The 24,934-nt window shown below is 38.2% G+C and overlaps 1 protein-coding gene across 3 annotated transcripts in view; it reads left to right on the top strand.

The window, feature by feature from the left end:
• Positions 1 to 24,934, top strand: part of SCP2 (sterol carrier protein 2) — a 117,340-nt gene that overhangs the window by 13,149 nt on the left and 79,257 nt on the right. For all 3 annotated transcript variants that reach the window (XM_070786526.1, XM_019957454.2, XM_019957456.2), the window contains one exon: positions 15,140 to 15,266. In XM_070786526.1, the coding sequence (XP_070642627.1) occupies positions 15,140 to 15,266 (127 nt within the window). The remainder of the gene's footprint in view (positions 1 to 15,139; positions 15,267 to 24,934) is intronic.

Here is a 24,934-nt window from a genome sequence, read left to right as displayed (position 1 = left end):
AAAATGAGATTGTCTATGTATGCATGCATGTGTGCTGAGTCACTCAGTTGTGTCCAGCTTTTTGCGACTCCATGAATTGTAGCCTGCCTGTCAGGCTCCTCTGTCCCTGGAATTTAAGGCAAGAATACTGGAGTGGCTTGCCACTTTCTTGTCCAGGGAATATTCCTAATCCAAAGATCAAACCCTCATCTCCTGGGTTTTCTGCATTGGCAGGCAGATTCTTAACCACTGCACCACCTGAGAAGACCATATGTATGCATCGGTTCAGTTCAGTTCAGTTCAGTGCTCAGTCATGTCCGACTCTTTGTGACCCCATGAATTGCAGCACGCAGGCCTCCTTGTCCATCACTAACGCCTGGAGTTTACCCAAATTCATGTTCTTTGAGTCGGTGATGCCATTCAGCCCTCTCATCCTCTGTCATCCCCTTCTCCTCCTGCCCCCAATCCCTCCCAGCATCAGGGTCTTTTCCAATGAGTCAACTCTTTGCATGAGGTGGCCAAAGTATTGGAGTTTCAGCTTTAGCATCAGTCCTTTCAATGAACACCCAGGACTGATATCCTTTAGGATGGACTGGTTGGATCTCCTTGTAGTCCAAGGGACTCTCAAGAGTCTTCTCCAACACCACAGTTCAAAAGCATCAATTCTTTGGCGCTCAGCTTTCTTCACAGTCCAACTCTCACATCCATACATGACCACTGGAAAAACCATAGCCTTGACTAGACGGACCTTTGTTAACAAAGTAATGTCTCTGCTTTTTACTATGCTATCTAGGTTGGTCATAACTTTCCTTCCAAGGAGTAAGCATCTTTAATTTCATGGCTGCAGTCACCATCTGCAGTGATTTTGGAGCCCCCCCCCCAAAAATATGACACTGTTTCCACTGTTTCCCCATCTATTTACCATGAAGTGATGGGACAGATGTCATGATCTTAGTTTCCTGAATGTTGAGCTTTAAGCCAACTTTTTCACTCTCCTCTTTCACTTTCATCAAGAGGCTTTTTAGTTCCTCTTCACTTTCTGCCATAAGGGTGGTGTCATCTGCGTTCCTATTTGGAACCAGTCTGTTGTTCCATGTCCAGTTCTAACTGTTGCTTCCTGACCTGCATATAGGTTTCTCAAGAGGCAGGTCAGGTGGTCTGGTATTCTCATCTCTTTCAGAATTTTCCACAGTTTATTGTGATCCACACAGTCAAAGGCTTTGGCATAGTCAATAAAGCAGAAATAGATGTTTTTCTGGAACTCTCTTGCTTTTTCGATGATCCAGCGGATGTTGGCAATTTGATCTCTGGTTCCTCTGCCTTTTCTAAAACCAGCTTGAACATCTGGAAGTTCATGGTTCACGTATTGCTGAAGCCTGGCTTGGAGAATTTTGAGCATTACTTTACTAGCGTGTGAGATGGGTGCAACGGTAGTGTGAGCGTTCTTTGGCATTGCCTTTCTTTGGGATTGGAATGAAAACTGACCTTTTCCAGTCCTGTGGCCACTGCTGGGTTTTCCAAATTTGGTGGCATATTGAGTGCAGCACTTTCACAGCATCATCTTTCAGGATTTGAAACAGCTCAACTGGAATTCCATCACCTCCACTAGCTTTGTTCGTAGTGATGCTTTCTAAGGCCCACTTGACTTCACCTTCCAGAATGTCTGGCTCTAGGTCAGTGATCACACCATCATGATTATCTGGGTCGTGAAGATCTTTTTTGTACAGTTCTTCTGTGTATTCTTGCCACCTCTTCTTAATATCTTCCCCTTCTGTTAGGTCCATACCATTTTTGTCCTTTATTGTGCCCATCTTTGCATGAAATGTTCCCTCGGTATCTCTAATTTTCTTGAAGAAATCTCTAGTCTTTCCCATTCTGTTGTTTTCCTCTATTTCTTTGCATTGATCACTGAGGAAGGCATCTCTTCTTGCTATTCTTTGGAACTCTGCATTCAAATGGGAATATCTTTCCTTTCTCCTTTGCTTTTCGCTTCTCTTCTTTTCTCAGCTATTTGTAAGGCCTCCCCAGACAGTCATTTTGCTTTTTTGCATTTCTTTTCCACGCGGATGGTCTTGATCCCTGTCTCCTGTACAATGTCACGAACCTCCGTCCATAGTTTATCAGGCACTCTGTCTATTGGATCTTGTCCCTTAAATATATTTCTCACTTCCACTGTATAATCATAAGGGATTTGATTTAGGTCATACTTGAACGGTCTAGTGGTTTTCCCTACTTTTTTCAATTTAAGTCTGAATTTGGCAATAAGGAGTTCATGATCTGAGCCACAGTCAGCTCCCGGTCTTGTTTTTGCTGACTAGATCCTGGTAATTTAGACAGTAAAGAATCTTAGAGATAATTTTGCTCAACACTTTTATTTTGTGAAACTTATGTTCATACAAGTTAGATCATTGAATCTGAGATGGACCTGTGTATTTAATTTGAAACATTCAAATTTTATTCATTCATTAAAAAATTAATTCCATTCAGCAAACTGAAGAGTGTCAATAAAGTGGGACTTCTGTTTTCCATAATGACAAGTCAGGTTTTTAAATCATTTCTCCTAATGATCACAACTGAAATATTTGAATGGAATAGAAATAAGATACCCTGAAGACACTGAAGAACTAACAGGAGAGGAACTGCAGGTGAATGCCAGAAAATTAAGATCAGCATTAGAAATTGTTTTTGCCTCAGAGGCCTTTGATCAGGAAGCCTTGACCTTCCATTTTGATGGCCCCCTAGGATGAAGGGGAAAGTAGTCGAAGCTCAGGTGCTCCGAAGATGAGAAATTTAATACCCACTCTCCACCTTTAACTGGGTGGACTCTGTAGGGGTAAACCTTTTAGGTAAAGGTGAACACAAAGTAAAATTGCCCCCTTTGATCTGATCTGATCCCCTACATCCTCTTTTCCCCTTCAGGAGCTTACAGGGAGAATTGCCTTGGCACTGAGCTGAGCAAGGGAGAAAAAAAGAGGACAAAATAACCAGAAAACTTTTCACTGAGAATTAAGAAACCAAAGGCTATTTTTATCTGGGACTGCTGCCAAAATGCTCATTTACCTGGGTGGTGAAAGAAACATCAGGCTATGAATTGAGTCTGGACTTAGGCTCAGCTGGTAAAGAATCTGCCTGCAATGTGGGAGACCTGGGTTCAATCCCTGTGTTGGGAAGATCCCCTGGAGGAGGGCATGACAATCCACTCCAGTATTCTTGCCTGGAGAATCCCCATGGACAGAGGAGCCTGGTGGGTTACAGTCCATGTGGTGGCACGGAGTTGGACACAGCTGAGCAACTAAGTACAGTACAGCACATGAATTGAGTCTAAGTTGGTTCCAGTTTGGTACCAATTACTTTCTACCATTAAGTTGCACTCAACAGAAGCAACTGCAAATTTTCTTTTGGAGGAAAGCATCTTCCTTCTAGGCTTTGAGATCTATTCAAGTAAGTTTTCAAGGACCTGCAATTAAAGATAACCAAGTGTTAAAGAAACAAGGTACCATATTTGAGGACCAGGAGAAAAAAGGAACGGTAAAAAGTGATCTCTGCAGACCTCTAAAGCTAGATACATTGGATACAGATTTAGGCATACTGGACGTGAGTTTGAGTGAACTCTGGGAGATGGTGATGGACAGGGAGGCATGGTGTGCTGCGATTCATGGGGTCGAAAAGAGTCGCACTCGACTGAGCGACTGAACTGAACTATGTTTAAAAAAAAGAAAAGCTTGAAAATACCTCAGGGGTATAAGAAACTGCAAAAAGGGATATTGTAGGCTTTAGAAAAATACCAAATAGGATTTATAGAACAAAAATGAAATATTTAAAATTGAAAATTCAAAAGATAGGTTTGGTAGCCAATTATACATGATTAAAAAAGAATTTCTAGTGAAATGGGACTAGAAATAATTATTTAGAGTACACTCTAGAAAGAAAAAAGTTTGAAAATAGGCAGGAAGTTATGATATATGGAGAATAGTGTGATGTTATAATAAACGGATAATTGGAATTAATGGGGAGAAGTGGTGAGAGAGAAAATAGGGCATAGGCATTTTGTCTATCTTTTCAGAAAATTAGCTGTTAGTTTCATTTATCTTTTTAATTTTCTTTTAAGCCTCTATTTCATTTATTTCCTCTCTAATCTTTGTTATTTTCTTCCTTCTAATGATTTTAGGCTTCGGTTATTCCTTTTTTTCTAGTTCCTTGAGAGAAAAGTTAAGTTGTTTATTTGAGATCTTTCTTGTTCTTAATGTAAGCATTGTTTTGAATATCCCTCTTAGAACTGCTTTTACTGCATCCTACAAATTTTGATGTATTGTATTTCCATTTTTGTTTGTCTCAAGGTACTTTATGATTTCTTTTTTGACTTATTGGTTGTACAGTAGCATGTTGTTTAATATCCACATATTTGAATTTTATAGTTTTCTTTCTGTAATTGTTTTCTACTTTTAAACCACAGTGTTTTGAAAAGATGCTTCCTGTGATTTTAGTCTTAAATTTCTTAAGACTTGTTTGTGGCCTAACGTATGATCTATCCTGGAGAACATTTTGTGTGTGCTTGAGAAGAATGTGTATTCTGTTGATTTTGAATAGAATGTTCTACAAGTCTCTGTTAAATCTATCTTGTGTAGTATCTTGTTTAAGGCTGGTGTTTCCTTATTGATTTTCTGTCTAAATGATCTGTTTATTGATGAAAGTGGAGTATTAAAATCTCCTACTATTATTGTATTGCTATCTATTTCCCTCTTTAGATCTGTTAATATTTGCTTTATGTATTTAGGTGCCGCTATGTTGGGTGCACAAATATTTACAAATGTTATACCCTCTTGTTGGTCTGACTCATTTATCATTGTATAATGACCTTCTTTGTCTCTTAGTACAGTCTTTGTCCTAAAGTCTATTTTGTCTGATGTAAGTACAGTCAACCCTTGAACAATACAAGTTTAAACTGCATGGGTCCACTTTTACGTGGATTATTTTTCAGCAGCAAATACTACAGTACTACAGTTGGTTGAACTTACTGATGTGGAACCGAAGATATGGAAGAGCCATGGATATGGAGGAATTGCACTCATAAATTATATATTATATGCAGACTATAAATTATATGCAGCTTTTCAACTGCATGGAGGGTCAGTGCCCCAACACTCATGTTGTTCAAAATTCATCAGTATATATCTACTGTAGCTTGGTTTTGGTTTGCAGTTGTGTGGACTATCATTTTCCATCTCTTCACTTTTAGTCAGTGGTATCCTTACATCTGAAGTGAGTCTCTTACAGGCTGCATATAATTAGGTGTTTTTAAAAAATCTGTTATTAACTGTGTGTCTTTTGATTGGAGAATTTAGTCCATTTACATTTAAGGTGTTATTGTTAAGTATAGACTTACTGTGGAGAAGGAAATGGCAACCCACTCCATTACTCTTGCCTGGAAAATCCCATGGACGGAGGAGCCTGGTAGGCTGCAGTCCATGGGGTCGATAAGGGTCCGACACGACTGAAGAGACTTCACTTTCACTTTTCACTTTCATGCATTGGAGAAGGAAATGGCAACCCACACCAGTGTTCTTGCCTGGAGAATCCCAGGGACGGGGGAGCCTGGTGGGCTGCCGTCTATGGGGTCTCGAAGAGTCGGACACGACTGAAGCGACTTAGCAGCAGCAGCAGCAGCATAGACTTACTGCCATTTTGTTAATAGTTTTCTGGTTATTTTGTAGGGTATAGGTATTATTTGAAGAGATAATGGTTAGCATATAACTTGGACTGGCAAAGGACACTAATCTATAGATTGAAATTCCAGTGACTCCAAAGTAGAATAAATAAAAAGAAACTCATATATAGATATGTCACAGTGAACTGCAGAACAAAAGAAAAAAAAAAGCAATACAAAAGTAAAGAGAATAGTGGGGTTTAATATCTTTGTTTTGGGGCCACACTGCATGGCTTGTGGTATCTTAGTTCTCCAACCAAAGATTGAACTTGGGTCATCAGCAATAAAACACAGATTCCTAACCACTGGACTGCCAGGGAATTCTCTTTTAGTATTTTCTTTGTATGGAGACTATCAGTACAACACAGGTTATAGACATTCTTTTTGTGTATCTATGGATATTGAGTTTGGACACATTAGCTTTAGAATAATTTTACCTTCTATTTGTGAAAAAGTAATTAGAAAATTATTAAATGAGTGTTTTAAGCAATTTGAAGCAACTTCTAAATGAATTTTTTGACAATTTTAAGACTAAGGGTCTGTAAATTTGGTTATTGACATCATTTTAAAGAGTTGTATTTTAGTTAAGAGTTTCCTTCGTTGACTCAGTGGTAAAGAATCTGCCTGCTAATGTAGGAGATGCCAATCCCTGGTACAGGAAGATCCCCCAGAGAAGGAAATGACAATCTACTTCGGTATTCTTCCCTGGGAATTCCCACAGACAGAGCCTGGTGGGCTACAGTCCTTGTCAGATATGACTTCGAGACACTCGCCCACCACCATTTTAGTTAAACCATAGTCTCTTCATCTTAAAAGTAGTCTTAATTTTAGTAATAATCATTTGGTAATGGTTTCTACTTTTTAGTTTTGTTTCTCCAGTGTTAAGTGTATAATTTCTTATATATATATGTTTTCCCCAAGAGGGGAGTTGTTTCTTTAATTATGTACTTAATGATTCTTTAAAATATGAGTATCTAGGAACTGATCTCTCTGGTAAATTCAGATTTTCCTGTAGAAGGTGCTACATTATAAAAATAGAATCATTGTTAGAAAATGAGTTGAAGACTTTAGCCTTTCACTTGGGATTATATTGTTACCTAATGCATGAGATCAATCTCATTCAATTTTCTGTGTTTTAACATTAAAGGACCTCTACCCCATATTAATTTAAATCCATGTAATATTATCTCTTAGAATCAAAAGAGTGGTTGGAACATCACAGGCCTTCCAATCAACAGAAGCTATTTCCCATTTTCCCTTAGAGAGCATTTTAAGAAAATGGTTTAAGCTAAGTTGGGTCTTAAATATAATTAAGGTATAGTAACAATTTTTTTTTGTTTTTGGTGGTGTGGTGTAGGTTTTGGGATGTTAGTTCCCCAACCAGGGATTGAACCTGGCCCTTGGCAGTGAAAACGTGGAGTCCTAACCACTGGACTGAGAGGGAATTCCCTAAAATTGCTATATAGTAAATAAATAAATGAATAATAATAAAATAAAGGTAATTAATGATCCTCCTGGAGGAGGAAATGGCAACCCACTCAAGTATTCTTACCTGGAGAATTCCATGGACAGAGGAGCTTGCAGGCTATAGTCCATGGGGTCGCAAAAAACTGGACACAACCAAGCACATACATACACAATTAAAGATCAAGGAAGACAGGTTGTTTCTAGTTATGGGATAAAACATCATAAGCCAAGTCATGAATGTTGGAATGAATATAGTAGGTTCAGGGGACAGTTTGAAAAACTGGATTGCAGGGTGGCAACAGGAAAAGATGCCAAATAAGATAGTTAGGTGATTGGCTAACAGAGGCACTTAATATTTATGTCACATGATAAATAGATGTTTTTCTTTCGTAGTTAATGGTAGGTACCTTGATAACTTTTATTAAAACTAGAAAATAGTAAAATTCATCCATAGTCCGGCAATTTTAAAAAGTAAATATGTTAAAAGTCGTTTTTTGATTGTTTAATATTGTTCAAAAGTATATATGTTAAAAGTCATTTTCTGCTTGTTTAATCCTATTCTTCAGAGGTAACCAGTATATTTATATGTCCTTTCTTTTTTCCATATTTATAAAGGTATCTAAATATATTCATGTACTACACTACACACACATACATACTAACAATGTTAAAAAAATTTGACATGTATGTGAAGAAGATGAAAAATTTTATACATATTGCTCTTTCACGTTACAAATGGACAGATTTCCTGGTTTGAACATGTTGATAAACTTCCTTATTTTTTTAAGAAATTATTATAGTTTTTAACTGAAGGATAATTGCTTCACAGAATTTTGTTGTTTTCTGTCAGACATCAAATGAATGATAAACTTCCTTATTTTTAACAACTTTCTAGTATCCTTTTTCATGGCCATAAGGTTTTCAATTGATCCCTTCTGCTTTTCTGGTTAGATGGTTTACTTTTAATTTTATACGTGTTTTGTTTTTTGTTTTGCTGTTACAGTGCTCCAGTCAACATTCTTGTACATAATATCTTTACTTTCTCAAGCAGTTCTGTCTTTTTTTTTATCCTTTTTTTCCCTCCCACCATCCTCAAGCTAGTATTTCTGTAGGACAGAAGTAATTTAGACAATGTTTTAGTTAGAGGTGGCCCTGAAGATGCTGTACCGGTAAAGTGAAACCATAAAGCCCAAAGTGAAGTAATTACCCAGTGCCATACGACCAAGTTAGCAGTTAGTGATACAACTGTTGGAGAAGGCAATGGCACCCCACTCCAGTACTCTTGCCTGGAAAATCCCATGGATGGAGGAGCCTGGTAGGCTGCAGTCCATGGGGTCGCTGGGAGTCGGACACGACTGAGCGACTTCACTTTCACTTTTCACTTTCATGCATTGGAGGAGGAAATGGCAACCCACTCCAGTGTTCTTGCCTGGAGAATCCCAGGGACGGGGAAGCCTGGTGGGCTGCCGTCTATGGGGTCGCACAGAATCGGACACGATTGAAGTGACTTAGCAGCAGCAGCAGATACAACTGAGACCAGGTCTTTTGATCCAGAGGTGCTTAGCTGAAACTGATGCCTCCTGGCTTGTACCAGCTTGCAAGATCTGATTATGCATGCCTTTTTTTTTCCTATCTTTGCTTTCAGTGACATCATGCTAGCATATTCAAATTGGTCACTGCAGGATTATTTACACCCCCAAAATCAACAAATACTATCAGTAAGACCTCCTTCATCCAACATGAGCCTATTAAATATTTACTAGGAAACCACTGATTTAAATCTACCATCTTTCTACTTGTTTTCTTTTGTTCAATATCTTCTTTATTCCTTTTTTCCTCTTTGTCTTCTTTTCTGTTCATTGAGAATTCTTTATAATTTTATTTTGTCTGTTTTATGATCATATTAACTATACCTCTGGAGCTTTGTTTTTAGTGGTTTCATTAGGGTTTACATTCATCTTTAACTTATTCACAAACCCCCTTTAAATAATGTTATGACTGTTCACTGTAGTATGTTACATGAATCTTACAAAGTGTTTTTTTGGTTGCCTCTTCCTAGAAGCACATTTTACTATACATATTATAAGCCCCTCCTCAGTGGGGCTTTTTGTCTTAAATAGTCAATATTTTTAAATTTTAATTAAAAAATTTTATTTATAGCTGCACTGGGTCTTCATTGCTGCACATGAGCTTTCTGTAGTTGCAGAGAACGGGGGCTACTCTAGTATGTGGGCTTCTCATTGCAGTGACTTCCCTTGTTGCAGAGCATGGACTCTAGAGCCCAGGTTCAGTAGTTGCGGTGCATGAGCCCAGTTACCCCAAGGCACGTGGAATCCTTCCAGACCAGGGATCAAACCCCTGTTCCCTGCATTGGCAGGCAAATTCTCAGCCATTGGACCATCAGGAAAGTCCCTCATCAATTATTTTTTGAACGAATTCTTAAAAAAGGAACCCTTATATTTTTTTCCACATGTTTATCATTTTCAGTGCTCCTTATTCCTGTATTATTGATCCAGAATTTCCTTTAGGATTATTTTCCTTCTGCCTGGAAAATCTGCCTTACCACTTCATATAGTACTGATTTGCTGGTGATATATTCTCTCAATGTCTGTGAGTTCTACTAGGTCTTTATTTACCTTTTTTTTGAAAGATATATTTGCTGAGTACAGAACTCTCTGTCAGCTTTACTTTATCTTGGTTCACTGTCTTTTTGGCTTTCACTGTTTTCAATTTAAAGTCTGTTATCATTCTTATTTTTTGTTCCCCTATACTTAATGTATATTTTACTTTGGTTACTTTTAGTATTTTTCTTTCTCACTGGTTTCAAACAGTTTTATTATGATGTACCTTGGTGTAGTTTTATCATGTTTTGTGTTATTGGGGTTTGTTGAGGCTCTTGGCTATATGAGTTATAGTTTTCATCAGATTTGAAAATTTTTCATCCATTATGGCTTAAACTATTTTTTTCTGGCTTTTGTCTCTCTCCATTGTCCCTTTTCCTGACTCCAGTTACAATATCTCTAAACTTCTTGATTGTTGTTCCACAATTCACTGATCTTGTTCATTTTTTTTAAGTTTTTTTTCCTCCTCGTGTTTTAATTTGTTACTTGCTCAGGTTTGCTAATCTGTGCTGCATTGTTTAGTCTGTTAATTTCATTGAGTTTACTTTTCAGACAATATATATTTTAGCTCTAAAAAAATTTCGACTCTTTTTTATATCTTCCATATTTTTCTTTGTCATGTTCATGCTTTTTTACCTTGAACAAATGGAGTATGTTTATAGTAATGTTGCAGGAAGAGGGACCTCTTCCAGGGCCCAAGAGTGGGCTCTTGTCTAACACTTGGAAATGAATTATCTGAGGAGACACACGTGTTGACAAAGCAATATGACTTTATGGGGAAGGGGCACCCAGGTAGAGAGTAGTAGGGTAAAGGAACCCAGGAGAATTGCTCAGCAAAACTTTCAGTCTCAAGTTTTATGGTGATGGGATTAGTTTCTGGGTTGTCTTTGGCCAATCCTTCTTTGATTGGCCAAAGACTCAGTCTTTCCTGGTGGTGCACACATTGCTCAGCCAAGATGGACGCCAGTGAAAAGGATTCTGGGAGGCGGTCAGACACCTTTTGACTTTTCCCAAACTCTTCCGGTTAATGGTGGCTTATTAGTTCTGTGTTCCTTACCAGGACCTCCTGTTGTAAAATAACTCACACAAATGATTACTATGGTGCCTGGCCAGAGTGGGTGGTTTCAGTCAGTGTGCTTCCCCTAACAGTAATTGTTTTAGTGGAGTTTATTTATAGTAATTGTTTAACATTAAAACAATTCTGTCATCTGTATCATTTCTATTGATTGATTAATCCATTCTTTACAGGTTGTAGTCTTCATTTCATTGCATGCCTCATAACTTGTGATTGAATGTTAGACATTATGAATTTTGCTTTGTTGGGTGTTAACGGAATTTTTGTATTCCATTAACTATTTAGGAGTTTGTTCTGGGATAGTTGTTTTTTAGAAGTGGTTTGATCCCTTTGAGATTTGCTTCTGTGTTTTGTTAGGCAGAATCCAGAACAGTCCTTATTATTCCAAGGCTGAACTGAAGCTGCTATTCAAACAGTAACCTCAGGATTCCATTGATGCTCTTTGTGTTAGGAGATCTTTCCATTGTGGTTTTGAGAATAAAACTATTCCTGGCCCTACGGGAACATTGGGAATTATTGTGCCTGCTCCTTTTCAGTGACTCTTTCCCTGGTCTTATTAGTTTCCTCATATTCATGTGTTGATTCACTAAAGACTCAAGGGGAGCTCTCCAGATTTTCAGAGAGCTCTCCCTCTCTTCTCTGTGAGTTCTTTCAGAGATCCCTGTACTAAGCTTTATGTTGTCCATTGTTTGAAAACAGTCACTTTGTATATTTTGCTAAAGTTTTTAAATGTTTAAGATAGAAGGGTAAATCTGGTTTCTGTAGTCCATCATGGCTAAAAGCAGAAGTGTATATAATTGTTTTCATTAACATCCCTTTCAACATAGATATTATTTTCCATATTTAAAAAAATTTTTTTAGACTTCTTTTGACAGAAAAACTTTCCACTGATGGAAATCCAAACATAATTTTATATACTTATTTTAAAGATTTCTGTGTTCACAGATTCCACGGGACCCATTTATCAACTGATTTTATCTTTATCCTTTGGATTGGCAAGTTGCTTATCATATCTAACTAACTAATTCTCCTTGCATAAGCCTATTCTTTCTTAATATTATTTTTTATATTTATTCATTTGTTTGGCTGCACCGGGTCTTAGACCCTGCACACAGGATCTTTGATCTTCATTATGATGTGTGGGCTCTTTTCGTTAAGGCATGTGGGGTTTAGTTCCCCGACTAGGGGTTGTTGACTGAAAAGATGCACAATATGAGAGTTTTGAGTTAAGTTTTATTTGGGACAAAATCAGGACTGCAGTCCAGGAGCGGGTACCTCAGATAGCTCTGAGAGACTGCTCCAAAGAGGCAGTCGGACAAGGTCAATATATGATTTTGGTGAAGTGGGAGTTCAGTGCAGTCAAGCGCTTGCTTTACAAAAGGTTTTCTGCTGGTCAGAAGGAGCTGATGTCACCCTGAAGGGATTTAGTGCTTTTCTACACATGAAGAGATGCAAAGACTGGGATCATCTGAAAAGATCTAACTATATAAACATCTGTTCTACCAGATTCTCTGGAGCACAGAGTGCCTCACTCCACCCTGAGCTCACTCTAGGGGAAGTGCTAAAGGTCGACAGATGCAGCAGCACAGGCTCAACCTCCACAGAGACAGATGGCAAATGCCTTTGTTTTGTTGTTCAGTTGCTGGCAAATGCTTTTGGCAAGTGCCAGTTTGTAGTTGACAGGATGAAAGTTGGCTCCCCTGCATTGGGAGTGTGGAGTCTTAGCCACTAGACCACCAGAGAAGTCCCTCTTAATCTTTTTTTTTTTTTTTTTGAGTTTTTTTGAATTGGAGAATTGGGAACATCCCCTGGAGATGGGCATGGCAACCCAGTCCAGTATTCTTGCCTGGAGAAGTCCATGGACAGAGGAGCCTGGCAGGCTATAGTCCATGAGGTCACAAAGAGTTGGACATGACTGAACAACTAACACACACACATAGTTGATTATAATGTTTTGCCAATTGCTGCTGTACAGCAAAGTGACTCAATTATGCACATATATACACTCTACTTTTTGTTCTCTTCCGTTATGATTGATCACTGGATATTGAATGTAGTTCTCTCTGCCATACATTAGGATCTTGTTGTAAACGTAATGTCTACCAACCCCAGACTCGCAGTCCACCCCTCTCCCTCCTCCTGGCCTTTGGCAACCACACGTCTATCCTCTAGTTCTTTGAATCTGTTTCTGTTTTGTAGATAGGCTCATTGCACCATATTTTTGACTCCACATATAAGTGGAATCATAGTATTTTTCTTTTCTTTCTGATTTACCTCAGTTGGTATGATATTCTGTAGTTACATCGATGTTGCTGCTGCAAATAGCATTATTTCACACATTTTTGTGGCTGAGTAGTGTTCCATTGTACATACGTACCACATCTTCTTCATTCATTCATCTTTTGATGGACATGAGGTTGTGTCCATGTTTTCTCTATTTTGAACAATGCTGCTATGAACATAGTAGTGCATGTATCTGTTTGAATTATAGTTTTGTCTGGGTATATTCCCAGTAGTGGAATTGCTGGATTATATCGTAGTTCTGTTTACAGTTTTCTGAGACACCTCCATAGTGTTTTTCATAGTGGCTGTACCAACTTACATCTTCACCAACAGGGGATAGATATGAGGGTACCCTTTTCTTCACAGCCTCTTCAGAATTTGTTATTTTTAGACTTTTTAATGATGGCCATTCTGACAAGTGTAAGGTGGTACCTCATTGTAGTTTTGATTTGCATTTCTCTAATAATTAATGGTTTTTAGAAAAGGTGGAGGAACCAGAGATCCAGTTGCCAACATCCGCTGGATCATGGAAAAAGCAAGAAAGTTCCAGAAAAACATCTATTGCTGCTTTATTGACTATGCCAAACCCTTTGACTGTGTGGATCACAATAAACTGTGGAAAATTCTGAAAGAGATGAGAATACCAGACCACCTGACATGCCTCTTGAGAAACCTATATGCAGGTCAGGAAGCAACAGTTAGAACTGGACATGGAACAACAGACTGGTTCCAAATAGGAAAAGGAGTCTGTCAAGGCTATATATTGTCACCCTGCTTATTTAACTTATATGCAGAGTACATCATGAGAAATGCTGGGCTGGAAGAAGCACAAGCTGGAATCAAGTTTGCCGGGAGAAATATCAATAACCTTAGATATGCAGATGACACCACCCTTATGGCAGAAAGTGAAGAGGAACTAAAGAGCCTCTTGATGAAAGTGAAAGAGGAGAGTGAAAAAGTTGGCTTAAACCTCAACATTCAGAAAATGAAGATCATGGCATCTGGTCCCATCATTCCATGGGAAATAGATGGGGAAACAGTGGAAACAGTGTCAGACTTTATTTTTTGGGGCTCCAAAATCACTGCAGATGGTGACTGCAGCCATGAAATTAAAAGACGCTTACTCCTTGGAAGGAAAGTTATGACCAACCTAGATAGCATATTCCAAAACAGAGACATTACTTTGTCAATAAAGGTCTGTCTAGTCAAGGTTTTGGTTTTTCCAGTGGTCATGTATGGATGTGAGGGTTGGACTGTGAAGAAAGCTGAGCGCAGAAGAATTGATGCTTTTGAACTGTGGTGTTGGAGAAGACTCTTGAGAGTCCCTTGGACTGCAAAGAGATCCAACCAGTCCATTCTAAAGGAGATCAGTCCTGGATGTTCTTTGGAAGGAATGATGCTAAAGCTGAAACTCCAGTACTTTGGCCACCTCATGCAAAGAGTTGACTCATTGGAAAAGACTCTGATGCTGGGAGGGATTGGGGGCAGCAGGAGAAGGGGAGAGAAGATGAGATGGCTGGATGGCATCACCGACTCGATGGACGTGAGTTTGAGTGAACTCTGGGAGTTGGTGATGGACAGGGAGGCCTGGCGTGCTGCAAATCATGGGGTTGCAAAGAGTTGGACACGACTGAGTGACTGAACGGAACTGAACTGAACTGAAGAGCATTATTATTTACATTTTAATCATTTTCATCCTCATTACTTTCTATTCCCTCTTCCTTCAAATATGAATGCTAGATGAGCCGGGAATTTATCTGTTTTGTTTATTGTTTTATCCCCAGAACATTTAGCAGTTATTTGCACATAATGGGATTCTTTATACATGTTTCTTTTTTTTTTTTTACTTAAAAATTATTTATTTTTAATTGAATGACTGATTTTAGTCATACTGTCACTTTTTGGCTTACTCCACACTTCTAATTAACAAACATCTTAAACACTGTAATAGTTGAAAGAGATACTTATCATGTCGAGTACTTATGAAAAAATTTTTTTCTTCTCTCTTAGATTCAAGATAAGGCTAATCCAATTGATAAACATGTTGAAGTCATGGTCAATAAGTATGGATTATCTCCCAGCCCAGTTGCTCCTCAGATGTTTGGGAATGCTGGAAAAGAGCACATGGAAAAATATGGTATGTTAAAAAAATTTAAGGCTTATTTTTAGTTATATACACATATTTATTAAGGAACTGTAGAGGATGCCAGTTTGTATAAAATATGAAATGGTTTTTCAATTAAGTTGAAATAGCCTTTGTTGAATTTAGTTGTATTTATACAAATGACATCATATTGGAAATACCTTAGATGTTCCAAAACAAGACACTAAAGTAGGAAAAATAACATAAATCTTCAACCATGGACTATAAATTGAGGCTTATCAGTTTTGAGTACAGTATTCTCAGTACTTGAATCCATCAGGAGTCCATCGTCATTTGTCAATCCATAGTGTTTTATTTTAAATTTAATTAAATTAATTTATTTATTTTTGGCTACACAGTGTCTTCTTTGCTGCATGGGCTTTTTCTTGTTTTGGCAAGTAGGAGCTACTCTCTAGTTCAGTGCACAGGGTTCTTACTGAGATGGCTTCTCCTGTTTTGTGAAGCATGGGTTCTGGGGCATGTGAATCTTCAGTAGTTGTGGCACATGGGTTTACCTGCCCCGTGCCATGTGGACTCTGCCCAGACCGGGGATTGAGCCCATGTCCTCTGCATTGGTAGGCGAATTTTTAACCACTGAAGTACCAGGGAAGTCACATAATGTTTTGGGAGAATGAAATTGCGTAGTTGATTTTTATTTTGTAGGTGAGCATCCTAGCTTTTTGACTGATGATCAGTGATTGATCTGCATTAGCCAGTTAGTTAAAGCATGGGGTAGTGCAGAAAGAGTTTTTTTTTTTTTTTTCCTTTAATTTTTATTATATGACCCTGTGTTCTGTGAGATGAGAAAGAAAACAGTTATGCTTGAAAGTACAACATTCCTATTCTTTGCAGGAGAAATACCATAGGTTTGATAACCAAGATCAAGTAATCAGAAACGAAAGAAATCTTCAAGGAAGATGGTAGGATGGCATAGAGGAGACTGATAGTTTGGGGCCATGGGAATTTTCTTCCTTGTAGCTGTTTGTTACCATTTTAAATTCTGTTCATTCCAGTCTGGCTTCCCCTCTTTCTCAATGCTACCACTGATCACCACATTGCCATAGGAAGTAAATACTGCTCAATACTGTTTTAATAGACCTCAGCACCATTAGTCCCTTTTGATCACTTCTTTCTTAAAACATTTTTCTCTTGGCATTTGTAACACCTCATTCTTCTGATTTTCCTTACCTCTTTGGCTATTCCTTGTCCATTTCCTTTTGAATTAAATAATTTATTTAAAATATTTAGCTCTTACTGTATTGCAGGCATTGTTCTAGGCACTGAAATATACAAGTACTGTTGTTCGATCGCTCAGTTGTGTCTGATACTTTGCAACTCCATGGACTGCAGCACGCCAGGCTTACCTGTCCTTCACTATCTCTTGGAGTTTGCTCAAACTCATGTCCATTGAGTCGATGATGCCATCCCACCATCTTGTCCTCTGTTCCCTTCTTCTCCTTTTGCCCTCAGTTTTTCCTAGCATCAGGGTCTTTTCTCATGAATTGGCACTTTGCATCAGGTGGCCAAAGTATTGGAGCTTCAGCTTCAGCATCAGTCCTTTCAATGAATATTTAGGCTTGATTGCCTTTAGGATTGACTGGTTTGATCGTGCTGTCTAAAGGATTCTCAGAGTCTTCTCCAGCACCACAGTTCAAAAGCATCAATTCTTAACGCTCAGCTTTCTTTATGGTCCCACTCTCACATCTGTACCTGAATACTGGAAAAACCATAGCTTTGAATTTGTGGACCTTTTTGGCAAAGCAGTGCCTCTGCTTTTTAATACACTAGGTTCTTCATAGCTTTTCTTCCAAGGAGCAATTGTCTTTTAATTTCATGGCTGCAGTCACCATCCACAGTGATTTTGGAGTCCAAGAAAATAAAGCCTGTCACTGCTTCTACTTTTTCCCCATCTATTTGCCGTGAAGTGATGGGACTGGATGCCATGATTTTTGTTTTTTGAACATTGAATTTTAAGTCAACTTCATCACTCTCTCTTACCTTCATCAAAAGGCTCTTGAATTCCTCTTCACTTTCTGTCATTAAGGTGGTGTTATCTGCATATCTGAGGTTTTTGATATTTCTCCCAGCAATCTTGATTCCAGCTTGTGCTTCATCCAGCCCCTCATTTAGCATGACGTACTCTGCAAGTAAGTTAAATAGGCAGGGTGACAGTATAGAGCCTTGATGTACTCCTTTCCCAGTTTTGAACCAATCTGTTGTTCCATGTCCAGTTCTAACTGTTGCTTCTTGACCTGCGTACAGATTTTTAAGGAGACGGGTAAGGTGTTTTGGTATTCCCATATCTTTAAGAATTTTCCACAGTTTTTTCTGATCCATACAGTCAAAGGCTTTAGTGTAGTCAGTGAAGCATAAGTAGATGTTTTTCTGGAATTCGCTTGCTTTTCTCATAATCCAGCAGATGTTGGCAATTTGATCTCTGGTTCCTCTGCCTTTTCTAAATCCAACTTCTACGTCTGGAAGTTTTCAGTTCACGTACAGGTGAAGCCTAGCTTGAGGGATTTTGAGCATTACCTTGCTAGTGTGTGGAATGAGTGTAATTTTGGTTTAGTTTGAACGTTCTTTGACATTGCCCTTTTTTAGGACTGGAATGAAATTGATCTTATCCAGTTCTGTGGCCACTGCTGAGTTTTCCAAATTTGATGGCAATGAGTGCAGCACTTTTGCAGCATCATCTTTAGGATATGAAATAGCTCAGCTGGAATTCCATCCCCTCCACTGGCTTTGTTCATAGTTTGGCTTCCTAAGGCCTACTTGACTTCACACTCTATGGTATCTGGCTCTAGGTGAGTGACCACACCACTGTGGTTATCCAGGTCATTAACACCTTTTTTTTTTAATGCAGTTCCTGTATATAATATTGTCACCTCTTCTTAATCTCTTCTGCTTCTATTAGGTCCTTATCATTTCTGTCCTTTATTGTGCCCATCTTTGCATGAAATAGTCCCTTGGTATCTCTAATTTTCTTGAAGAGATCTCTAGTCTTTCCCATTCTATTGTTTTCTTCTATTTCTTTGCATTGTTCACTTAAGAAGGCTTTCTATCTCTCCTTGCTATTCTTTGGAATATCAGTATTCCAATATCTGCAAATATCCAATGTCTGCATATCAATTAACTATTGCTGTGTAACAAACTACTCCCAAATTCAGTTTTTATTAAACAATGATTATTATCAAAGTTTACAAGTTTGTAGATTGACTGGGAAACAGTGGATCTACGGAGAAGGAAATGGCAACCCATTCCAGTATTCTTGCTTGGAGAATCCCATGGACGGAGGCGCCTGGTGGGCTACAGTCCATGGGATCGCTAAGAGTCGGACACGACTGAGCGACTTCACTTTCACTTTTCATTTTCATGCATTGAAGAAGGAAATGGCAACCCACTCCAGTGTTCTTGCCTGGAGAATCCTAGGGACCAGGGAGCCTGGTGGGCTGCCGTCTATGGAATTGCACAGAGTTGGACATGACTGAAGTGACTTAGCAGCAGCAGCAGCAGTGGATCTAAGTCATGCTCAGCTCTTTTTGTCTGGGTTGATCATATGAGTGTAGGTTGGGTGTCCGTTTTACTCCTGTTTGGCTGGGTGTCTCATCCTCTTCCTGGGACCAGCGGGCCACCTCTGGCATGTCCTTTTCATAGTCACAGCAGAAGCAGAAGAGAGTAATCTGCAATATGCAAGGTATTTTGAGACTTGACCAAAGCAAGTCATATGAAAAACTTGGAATCAAGGGATAGGGAAATATACTCTACTTTTTTAAAGGTAGGAATCTGCAAAGTCAGATCATAAAGGGAAAAAGAATTAGGGATATCAATGAAGTCATTCTCAAGCAACAAATAAGCAGAGGAGATGTGTGGTATTTGCTTAAATTTCTAGTAGGGGGAGACAGTAGCATATGAACAAAATAAAGATAATTTCAAATAATGATTAGTAGCTGTGAAGAAAATAAAACAAGGTAATGCATTTGTTGGGGGGGGCTAGGGTAGTCAATGATGGAGTGTTTACCTGTATATCCAGTTTTCACCTTCACATCTCTGCTTGTGTGTGTAACAGATGTCTCAAATTTCACATGTTTATGTGCAGACTCAAAGAGTCAAGGAATCATGGTGGTGACTGAACCCAGCATTTTTTAAAAATATGAAATTTGTTGTTGTGTAGTATAACTCAAGTCAGAGAAATGCACGCAACATAAATATACAGCTTAGTGAATTCTCCCAAAGCCCATATCTGTAACCTAATTTACCTCCCAGGTCAAAAATAGAATGCTAACACCTAAGAATCCTCTCTGTAGAAAATTTGTATCTTAAAAATTTTGTGGCTTTCGTTTTTATTGTAAAAACTTGTTTGGTCCTCCTGTCTACAAATTACACCTGCAAAATCTCTTTGGGTCCTTTCTGAGATGGCTGAGGGGCAACCTTCTTAAACTCCTAAGCAGTCCTTTGAGAGGAATTGTGAGGCACAGCTCTTTTCTCTTTAGAGAGCTTTTTTTCTGTATGAAAAGTATTCTGAGGCATCGTTTTTGTTTTTTTCTGAGTCTTAAAAGATTTGTCACAACCTGGGCTTCATTTTTGGACCATGCTTTTCTGGCAGTGCACTGGCTTTGATCTTTGCTCAAAGACTATTTGTTAATTTTAGCATCTTTTACCACTTTGAGAGTCTGAGAATTTTTAAAACTATGAAGTCCTGGATTGTTTTTGTTTAATAGTCCTTTCTGCAATATAGCATTATAGAATTTTACTATAAGCAGCAAGAATCAGTCATGTGGCAGTTTCAATATTTTGTTTATTATCTAGTTTCTACATAACTTTTGGTAATAGTAGTATTATAATTTCTGCTTCTATTGTAACAGGGGTCTCCTTTTCCTCAGTTTTCAGGAAGATTTTGTTCTTTTGTAAACTGTCATCTGCAGCATCCTCAGTTTCTTTGGTTTCTTCGAGGCACTTCAGTTTTTTTCACTAGCAATGTTCCAAACTTTGGAATTAGAATGGTTCCAAAGCCATTCACATGTTTTACATTTTTGTTCAGTATAACTCCATTTCCACTGTATTAGTCTGCTTGGGCTGATATAGAAAATATCATAGACTGGGTAGCTCAAACAAGGAAATTTATTTCTCATAGTTCTAGAGGCTGGGAAGTATAAAATCAAAATGTATGATAGGGTTTATATCATACTAAAGCCTCTTTTCTTAGGTCATAGGTGACCTCCACCTCACTGTGTATTCACATGACCTGTTCTTTTGTGTGGGTGCAGAGACAGAGGGAGAGAGAGAATTCTCTGTGTTCTTTTTTTAAGGATTCTTATAAGAGCACTAATCCTGTCTGGAGAGTCTCACCCTCATGACCTCATATACCATGATTATTATACCTCTGCAAATACCCATCTCCAAATACCATCACATTGGTTGTTAGGACATCTGCAAATGAATTCTGAGGGGACACAGTTAAGTCTATAGCATTCAGGTACCAAAATATGTGTTAATATTATAAATTACTGTGTTACAGTGAGACTGTTTAAAAACCATTTCTTGTTTTAATTCCTGCTGTCTAGTCTTCCCATATGTAAGCTCACTGGCCTTTCAGTGTGTTCAATAAGCCAAATTTATTCCTTGTACCACAGTCTTATATTTTCTTTGGCTACAGTGCTCTTTATTCTTTTAAGGTCAACTCTTTTTGCTGTTTAGGTCTTTAAAAAAAACCTCTTATATCTACAACACTTTACAGAAGTATTTCTGCTTGGATGTCTGATAGATCTTTCAAATTTAATAGGTCTGAAACTGAAATACTAATTGTCTCCTTGAACTTCCACCTTCCCCATTGTTTCCTCCTGAAGTTTCTCCTATCCAGAAAATGATAACTCTGTCTTTCTAGGACCTATGACCCGCCTTTTCATTTTTCTTGTACTCAATATTCAATATATCAGCAAACCTTTTTACTCATTTCTCAGAATATCTATAAATATGAGAAATAGAAATATTTCTCTACATTTCCCCCACTTCTGTAGTGCAGACTATCATAATTTCTCACCTGGAGTATAGGAGTCTCCTAAATGGATTTTCTGCTTCTGCACATGCATCTGTACAGTCAATTTTTTCTTTTTACCAGATCAGTGCTTTTCAAATATAAACTAGATCATTTCATTCCTCTGCTCAAAACTCTATTGTGTTCTTACCACACTCAGATTGAAACCTTCAGGTCTTTTTATGGCCTACAAACTTCTGTATGTTCTGACCTTCAACCCTCATTTTCTCTTTGACTTCATTTCCTACCATTTTTTTTCTTTCACCTCTCTGCTCCAGCCTCAAACACAGTAAGCACATTGCTACTTCATTCAGGGCCTTAGCCTTGCTATTTCAACTTCTGAAACACTCTAAGATATCAGTGCTAACTTTCTTACTTCCGTCAGGTCTTTGCTCAAATGTCATCTTCTGCTTTCTTTCATCACCCTCATTCCCAGAATTGCCTATCCTCTGTCTTCTGCTTTAACATTTTCTATAGCACTTATAAAAATCTGGCTCTATGTATTTTCTTATTTCTTGAATGTCTCTTCCAACCAGAATTGAAGTCCACAGTTCAGTCAGTTCAGTCGCTCAGTCTTGTTCGACTTTTTGCGGCCCATGGACTGCAGCACGCCAAGCTTCCCTGTCCATCAACAACACCTGGAGCTTGCTCAAACTCATGTCCATCGAGTTGGTGATGCCACTCAACCATCTCATCCTCTGTTGTCCCCTTCTCCTCCTGCGTTCAATCTTCCCCAGCCTCAGGGTCTTTTCCAGAGAGCAAGCTCTTCGCATCAGCTGGCCAAAGTATTGGAGCTTCAGCTTCAGCATCAGTCCATCCAATGAATATTCAGGACTGTTTTCCTTTGTGATTGACTGGTTTGATCTCCTTGCAGTCCAAGGGCCTCTTCTCCAACAACATAGTTCAAAAGCATCAATTATTCGGTTCTCAGCTTTCTTTATGGTCCAACTCTCACGTCCATACATGACTACTGGAAAAACTATAGATTTGACTAGACAGACCTTTGTTGGCAAAGTAATGTTTCTGCTTTTTAATATGCTGTTTAGATTTGTCATAGCTTTTCTTCCAAGGAGCAAACGTCTTTTAATTTCATGGCTGCAGTCACCATCTGCAGTGATTTTGGAGCCCAAGAAAATAAAGTCTCTCATTGTTTCCATTGTTTTCCCATCTATTTGCCATGAAGTGATGGGACTGGATGTCATGATCTTCATTTTTTGAATGTTGGGTTTTAAGCCAGCTTTTTCACTCTTCTCTTTCACTTTCATCAAGAGGCTCTTTTGTTCCTCTTTGCTTTCTGCCATAAGGGTGGTGTCATCTGCATTTCTGAGGTTATTAATATTTCTCCCGGCAATCTTGATTCCAGCTTGTGCTTCATCCAGCTCAGCATTTTGCATGATGTACTCTGCATATAAGTTAAACAAGCAAGGTGACAGTGTACAACCTTGATGTACTCCTTGCCCAATTTGGAGCCAGTGTGTTGTTTCATGTCCAGTTCTAACTGTTGCTTCTTGACCTGCTTACAAATTCCTCAAGAGGCAGGTCAGGTGGTCTGGTATTCCCATCTCTTGAAGAATTTTCCGGTCTGTTGTGATCCACACAGTCAAAGGCTTTTGTGTAGTCAATAAAGCAGAAGTAGATGTTTTTCTGGAACTCTGTTGCTTTTTCTACGATGTAACGGATGTTGGCAATTTGATCTCTGGTTCCTCTGCCTTTTGTAAATCCAGCTTGAACACCTGAAAGTTCTCGGTTTACATACTATTGAAGCCTCTCTTAGAGAATTTTGTGCATTACTTTGCTAGCATGTGAGATGAGTGCAATTGTGCAGTACTTTGAACATTCTTTGGCATTGCCTTATTGGGATTGGAATGAAAACTGACCTTTTTGAGTCCTGTGGCCACTGCTGAGTTTTCCAAATTTGCTGGCATATTGAGTGCAGCACTTTCACAGCATCGTCTTTTAGGATTTGAAATAGCTCAACTGGAATTCCATCACCTCCACTAGCTTTGTTCATAGTGATGTTTCTTAAGGCCCACTTGACTTCACATTCCAGGATGTCTGGCTCTAGGTAAGTTATCACACTATTGTGGTTATCTGGGTCATGAAGATCTTTCTTGTATAGTTCTTCTGTGTATTCTTGCTACTTCTTAATACCTTCTGCTTCTGTTAGGTCCTTACTGTTTCTGTCCTTTATTGTGCCCATCTTTGCATGAAATGTTCCCTTGGTATCTCTAATTTTCTTGAAGAGATCTCTAGTCTTTCCCATTCTATTATTTTCCTCTATTTCTTTTTATTGATCACTGAGAAATGCTTTCTTATCTCTCCTTGCTGTTCTTTGGAACTCTGCATTCAGATAGGTATATCTTTCCTCTTCTCCTTTGCCTTTAGCTTCTCTTCATTTGTCAACTCTTTGTAAGGGCTCACTGATTTTTGTTTGTTTTATTCCCTGCTCTTTGACTGTTACTTAGAAGAGTGCCTGGCATAGAACAGGTATTCTGTAATTAATTAATCTTAGAGGCCCTTTTCTTCATCATTCTAATTAAAGTGGATCCCTCCTGTTATTATTTTTAATAGATAGTTTCCTATTGCTTTCCTTCATAGCACTTAGCTCTATTTATATTCATATATTTATTGTATGTAGTTTTACTTTTAATTTTTTAATTTAATTTAATTTAATTTAATTTAGTTTAATTTTTGTGTTCCTTATTTCTCTTATAAACTTGTTTGAAAGTAGAAATTATGTTTATTTTGTTTACCTTCAATCCATGCAGCCTAGCAACAGTGGTTGGCATGTAATCTGGCCAGAAAAAAGGGTTTTTCCCCTCTTTTTTTCCTACAGTCTCTAGGATATTTAAATGTTCAGTAACTGTTTTTTTTAATGAATGAATGAATACATTTCCATACGCATATTATCTCATTCAATTCTCACAACAATCCATTGTAGGAAATGTTATTATTGTACTGTTATAATTGTACTATTAGTACAATTGTTACAATTGTACTATTAAGTACAATTCTGGCTTCAGGATCTCATATATATATTTAATATATATCTCATATATATATATATTATATATATTTTTTTCTTTCTCTTTCATGGTTTCCTTCCTTCCTTTCTTTCTCTCTCTCTCCCCCCTTTGTTTCTTCCTTCGTTTGTCTTTGTTTCTTCCTTCCTTCCTTTCTTTCTTTAAATGGTGTTGAGAAAGTGTCCTTTAATTCTTTCAAAAGATTACACCACCTTGGATCTCCTGTACTTTTCTCACCCTTCCCTATAGTCATGATTTGATTTATTGCAACATTTTTTTCACTTTTTGCAGCAACATTTCAACATTTTTCTACAAGTGTTTCACTCTTAGGGGGAGTCTTTCTCTTCTGGGTGGTAGTTTCAGAGCAATTGTAAGCCTACCACTAACTCCCCACTCCTCTCCTCTGCAGTGTTTTCAGACTGCCCTTCTTCCCTAGAGGCATCCTGTGGACGTGAGAGCTGTTACTGTGGAAGTTACGGGCAGATATTTGGTTACTTTTCTTTTCACCTTTATCTTTTTTTTCCACTTATAGGTAATTTGAAGTTTTGTGTTTTCTTTTGTCTAGTTATGCTGAGGGTATGACTTTGTGCAGTTTTATTTGTTCTTCT

The sequence above is a fragment of the Bos indicus genome, chromosome 3, assembly GCF_029378745.1.
Source record: "Bos indicus isolate NIAB-ARS_2022 breed Sahiwal x Tharparkar chromosome 3, NIAB-ARS_B.indTharparkar_mat_pri_1.0, whole genome shotgun sequence".
Lineage (NCBI taxonomy): Eukaryota > Metazoa > Chordata > Mammalia > Artiodactyla > Bovidae > Bos > Bos indicus.
Note: the sequence above shows the minus strand (reverse complement) of the source record. Positions and strands in the feature narration are given on the sequence as shown.